General features: G+C 37.1%; 1 protein-coding gene across 3 annotated transcripts; it reads left to right on the forward strand.

Annotated features, from left to right (window-relative positions):
* Positions 1-2,066: 2,066 nt before the first annotated feature.
* LOC116726534 (E-selectin-like) lies at positions 2,067-4,708 on the forward strand. Of its 3 annotated transcripts, none has more exons than XM_032573313.1 (8): positions 2,067-2,177; positions 2,247-2,293; positions 2,380-2,775; positions 2,877-2,981; positions 3,811-3,990; positions 4,076-4,165; positions 4,257-4,290; positions 4,376-4,708. In XM_032573313.1, the coding sequence occupies exons 2-8, from the start codon at positions 2,266-2,268 to the stop codon at positions 4,461-4,463; spliced, it is 921 nt and encodes a 306-aa protein (XP_032429204.1). In that variant the 5' UTR covers positions 2,067-2,177; positions 2,247-2,265; the 3' UTR covers positions 4,464-4,708. The 3 variants fall into 3 exon arrangements, with proteins under 3 accessions (XP_032429204.1, XP_032429206.1, XP_032429205.1); XM_032573315.1 differs by having other exon boundaries at positions 4,257-4,278; XM_032573314.1 differs by having other exon boundaries at positions 2,074-2,293.

The raw sequence follows: 4,708 nt of genomic DNA on the forward strand, positions 1-4,708 counted from the left end.
CAAAATGTCAAACTGTACTCATTATTGTGCTCACATCATCATGTCTTATTTAACAGATTAGTTTTATTTCCGTATTAAGTTCAGAGGTCCCGCTACCAATACAAAGGTCCTACTTGTATGTTGGTTCAGTCGTCTAATCTGCCTACAACGGTTCCCACACAGTGATTGATGACAGCCATCCTGTCCTTCTGACTCTGCCCTGACCTCGGGGTCAACAGGAGTAGATGAACAATTCTGATAGGTTTGCCAGGAAGGAAACTACACTGCTGAAGCTGTTTGTTCCACAACTGATCAGCAGATTTTGTTTTTGAGAAGTTGCTGTTTCGTTTGTCAGCACTTTTAGGGGAACGCCGAAGAAGTAAAAGTCAAAGTTCACGACAAATATTATTACTTCTTTATTTATATAACATCTCAATTTCTTTGCTGATCAGAGTTAAATTTCTTATAACTGTCAGTTCAACCTCCATAATATTTAGTCCTTTCCACACATTTTAGTAGCAGTTTCTTACTCCTTCCAAGAAACTGCAAATCCTTTTGGACATGTATCAATTGCTTCCATACAATTCTTTTGTTCTACAGCATTATCATTTACTCATGTCATGTCAGTCAAAATGAACACATTGTTATACAAAGAAATGCTGAATAGTCATTTTTTGTTAAACTACTAGTCCTCATTTCATTGCTTGAGTCATTGTAAACCAAAATGTTGAACTTGTCAAATTCTGTCAAGCTAATTTTATTTTAGCATTTCTATATTACTCTTTCCCAAAAATGTCTCCCGACTTGAACAATTTATCTTAGAAGAATCTCTGCTGTCACTGATGATATTGTTCACAGTTGTGCACAGATTTACACAAAGACTGTTTTATGATTGTACATTAGTTTGAACTTTGCTCTTGCATAATGCTGTAAACAGGTTAGAATAGATAGTTAAATAGCTAATTCCTGTAAGCAAGTGTTCATGTCAATTGAAGTGTCAGTATCACCAAAATGAAAAGTCCTGATACTATAATTATAAACACAACTAAGAAATTCGGTAAACTTTTTTTTATATAGCACACTACATGTGAGTACATCAAAAATATTTTAACATAGAAAAACACAGAGGATAAAACAAAATAAAAGATAAAACAGCATACATGTGACATAAAACTGTATAAAACATATTGACTGGGGTAACCATACAGTTATGTTTTGCATTTTTACTGCACATCATGCTCTGCTTTTAGAAAAACTACAATTGATAATAATACACAAGATCATTTTTAAATAATCTTCTAAAATAAGCAAATAATAAAATATAACAAAGGACTTGTCAGGATCTGTTCCGTATCTGTGTTTATTTTGAGTTTCTGTGTCTCTTAGTCTCCGTGTTGTACGGTCTCCCCTTGATTGTTCCCAGGTGTTTCTTGTCTCCTTGATTACCCTCTGTGTATTTAACCCCACCTGTGTTCTTTGTTCCTCGTTGGGTCCTTGTCCTGTTTGTCCAGTACCTGTTGTCACTATCTGCGAGCTTCTGCATCCGCTCCTTTGTGCTGCCTGGACTTTGTATGTTTTTGGATTTTTGGACTACTTTCATTATTAAACCATCTTATTCATCTTACCCTGGGTCTGCTGCCTCTGCCTCACCACCCAAATCATGACAGGACTATATGGAAAATTAATCTTGTTCTGTAATGGACGGCTTCCCAGATTCCTAAAAGGTAAAAAAAAAAGGCTAACGTTAATCAACTAGGTGATTGATGCTAGATTTTGCAGCTTTGTCCAGTGAGAAACTACGGGTGATCAGTTTTTCTATATTTTGATGAATATAGAAAACAATGATTTATTCTCGTAAAGAAACAAACCATAAAACTATTAGCACTGAAAAGAAACAAAAGAAAAATCTGCCCCTTGAGTGATCTTTATCAGAAATGAGTGGAATTCCCCCAAAACATTAATTCTAGTTAAGCTAGACCAATAAATCATTCAGTGCCACTATTACAAACATCCAGCTATTCTATGATAATGTTGGGCAAGTATAAAACTCCTTCACTGACCAAAGGCTGTGCCAGTCTAATATTCAACTTGTGAACCTCATGCGTATGAGGTTCTCTTTTTAACATAATTGGGAAAACAAATGTTATAAATTAAGCATTTTTGCAGTTTTTGATGATTTATTGCGTCAGCAGTTCTGGGTAAGTAAGACATTATATAGTTGCAGATTATTAACTATTATTAACTATTCACTTTATCCTTTTAAATAGGTAAAGCTGCTCATTGAAGATGAAGTGGCTTCTGTTCATCATTCTTGGTGCGTTTTGATCTTAATACATTGACTAACTGAGTAAATATTAGCTGTCGTATGGAAATGTGATCTGTTTCCTAATCTATTTTCAGGTTGGTCTTTTGCAGAGGCAACCTGGGGCTGGACGTACCACTACTCAAACAACACAATGACCTGGTCTAAGGCTAGAAAATGGTGCCAGGAACATTTCACAGACATGGTGGCTATCCAGAATCAGACAGAGAACGACTACATTGTTTCCATATTGCCGAACAGAACCAATAGTCCATATTACTGGATTGGACTCACAAAAGAACACATAAATGAAACCTGGAAGTGGGTTGGTAACAACAGCACGTGGGTCGGCGAACATTCATGGGCAGAAAATGAGCCAAACAACAATCACATCACCGAGTTTTGTGTTGAGATCTACATCAATAGTGGACAGAACCGAGGGAAGTGGAATGATGAGAAGTGTGCTAAAAACAAATCCCCAGTGTGCTACAAAGGTAAGTGAAATTGATTATTTTGAGAAAGCAAGTCAGTTAAAAGTAAAATAAAAAGGTGCAACTTGGCTTCAGAAGTAACAAGGAATATTTGTCCTTAACAGCTCAGTGTAATGATTCATCGTGTGTGAAAGGAAGCTGCTGGGAGACTTTAAACAGCACAGCCTGCCTGTGTACTGACGGCTATGAGGGAGACAAGTGCCAAACAGGTGATGATAAAGATGTTTCTAAATGACTGAAATACATGAGATTCACAGTGCATAGCCAGGACAGAACCATCTAACTTCAGGGGCAATTGTGCCAAAATAGCAAATTTGCTAAGGATCTGCCCTATAAGGTCATGTTCAATTTATCAAATATCAGGAAGAGCAAAAAGACAGACTGAAGCAGACCACTTTCTAAATTATTGTTCACACATCTGACCTACTTGTTATCTCTTTCCGCATAAGGTCATCAACATTGTTCTTGTACTCATCCTGTTCTTCTTCATAGCATTAAGGAGAACACCTGTTTCCTTTGTTTCCTGAGCCCCATTTAATTATCAAAATATACACGCATCAGCACTCCTGTCCTTTTTAAGACACATAATATTTGGAAAAAGTATTTGTTCTTGCATAACAGGTTTTGAATATTTGAACTATCCTGGCCAACAGTTGTGGATTGCCCCCCTCTGTCTCAGCCTGAAAACGGAGACCTAAAATGCTCACAAGGAGGGTGGGAATTCAACACGACCTGTAGCTTTAAATGCGATCCAGGATTCGCCATAAACGGCTCATATACGGTGACCTGCCAGGCCAACAGGACCTGGAGTGATCTACAGTCAGTTTGTTCTGGTGAATACATAGTTTTAACCTCAAATGCAGCATTACTAAATCAAAGAATGTGCTGTACCATTGACCTCTATATTGAATCTGTTTTCCATAACTTCCTTTGCATGCACTAATATGTTTTGTGTTTTTAAGCAAATATGTTTTACACAGAATATAATTCCAAGATATTACATCATTGCATATGTTTTCAATCTGTTTGCACCCCCAGCTGTGCAATGCCCCCCTCTGCCTCAGCCTTCTAATGGGAACTACAGTTGCTCCAAAGAAGGTCAGATATTTAACTCAACCTGTCACTTCAAATGCCATCTGGGCTTCTTCATGATTGGCTCATCAGCTGTGACCTGTGCGGCTAATGGCCACTGGACTGGACCGAGGCCTGTTTGTACAAGTAATTACATGCAAGTACTAAGATTCTGTCCTAAAAAAATGGACTTTATGGCAGAAGACAAGAAATCTGTGCTGCTTTTCCGCAGGTTATAAACAGGCGCTGCTGGCTGTTGCTGGGTGTGGAGCCTTGTGTTCATTCTTTTGCATCTGTTTCTGCTGCATAAGGCACAGAAAAAGTCAGTATTTCTCCATTGGGCTTTAAAGAAATATGAGATGCTGTGAAAACTTGCTACACGACTGATGTCTGTGCCTGTTTATTTCTTACAGAGAAGAAACGTGCTCAAGACAGGTCAGTGTTGAAGTAAGGAAGTTGTTCGAAGCATCGCCGCATTTTTCAGATTCCGTACGACCTTTAGTCAATGCAATTTTGTCTTTTTTATTGACAGACTTGTCCTTCATAGGGAGCCTGAAGATGCAACAAGTCCACCCAGTGATGTAAATGGAGGAACAAGCGGAAACTCACTCGCACCCTAACAAAATATGCAGATAATTATTATAGAATACAGATTTTTATATTTATTTATCACCTGACCAATTTATTTACTATCTGTCTGTTGTCAAGTACTCTATAAAAATAAAGGTTGCATATCACATGTCTAATAGATTAAAATTTTGTATATAATGATCTAAATGTCTTAAAATACCCAACTTAAATAACAATTGAATGATAATGTTGCATACTTTTGTATCTTTTTAAAAAAAATAAATGTAGTTATATG

Source organism: Xiphophorus hellerii, chromosome 9 (assembly GCF_003331165.1).
Source record: "Xiphophorus hellerii strain 12219 chromosome 9, Xiphophorus_hellerii-4.1, whole genome shotgun sequence".
Classification (NCBI taxonomy): Eukaryota; Metazoa; Chordata; class Actinopteri; order Cyprinodontiformes; family Poeciliidae; genus Xiphophorus; species Xiphophorus hellerii.

What these genes read in the sequence shown, in the direction of transcription:
- LOC116726534 (XM_032573313.1), top strand. Translation starts at nt 2,266, where the DNA reads ATGAAGTGGCTTCTGTTCATCATTCTTG. An exon ending in CTGCATAAGGCACAGAAAAA is followed by an intron (nt 4,166 to 4,256) that starts GTCAGTATTTCT and finishes TATTTCTTACAG; the next exon opens with AGAAGAAACGTGCTCAAGAC. An exon ending in CAAGACAGGTCAGTGTTGAA is followed by an intron (nt 4,291 to 4,375) that starts GTAAGGAAGTTG and finishes TTTTATTGACAG; the next exon opens with ACTTGTCCTTCATAGGGAGC.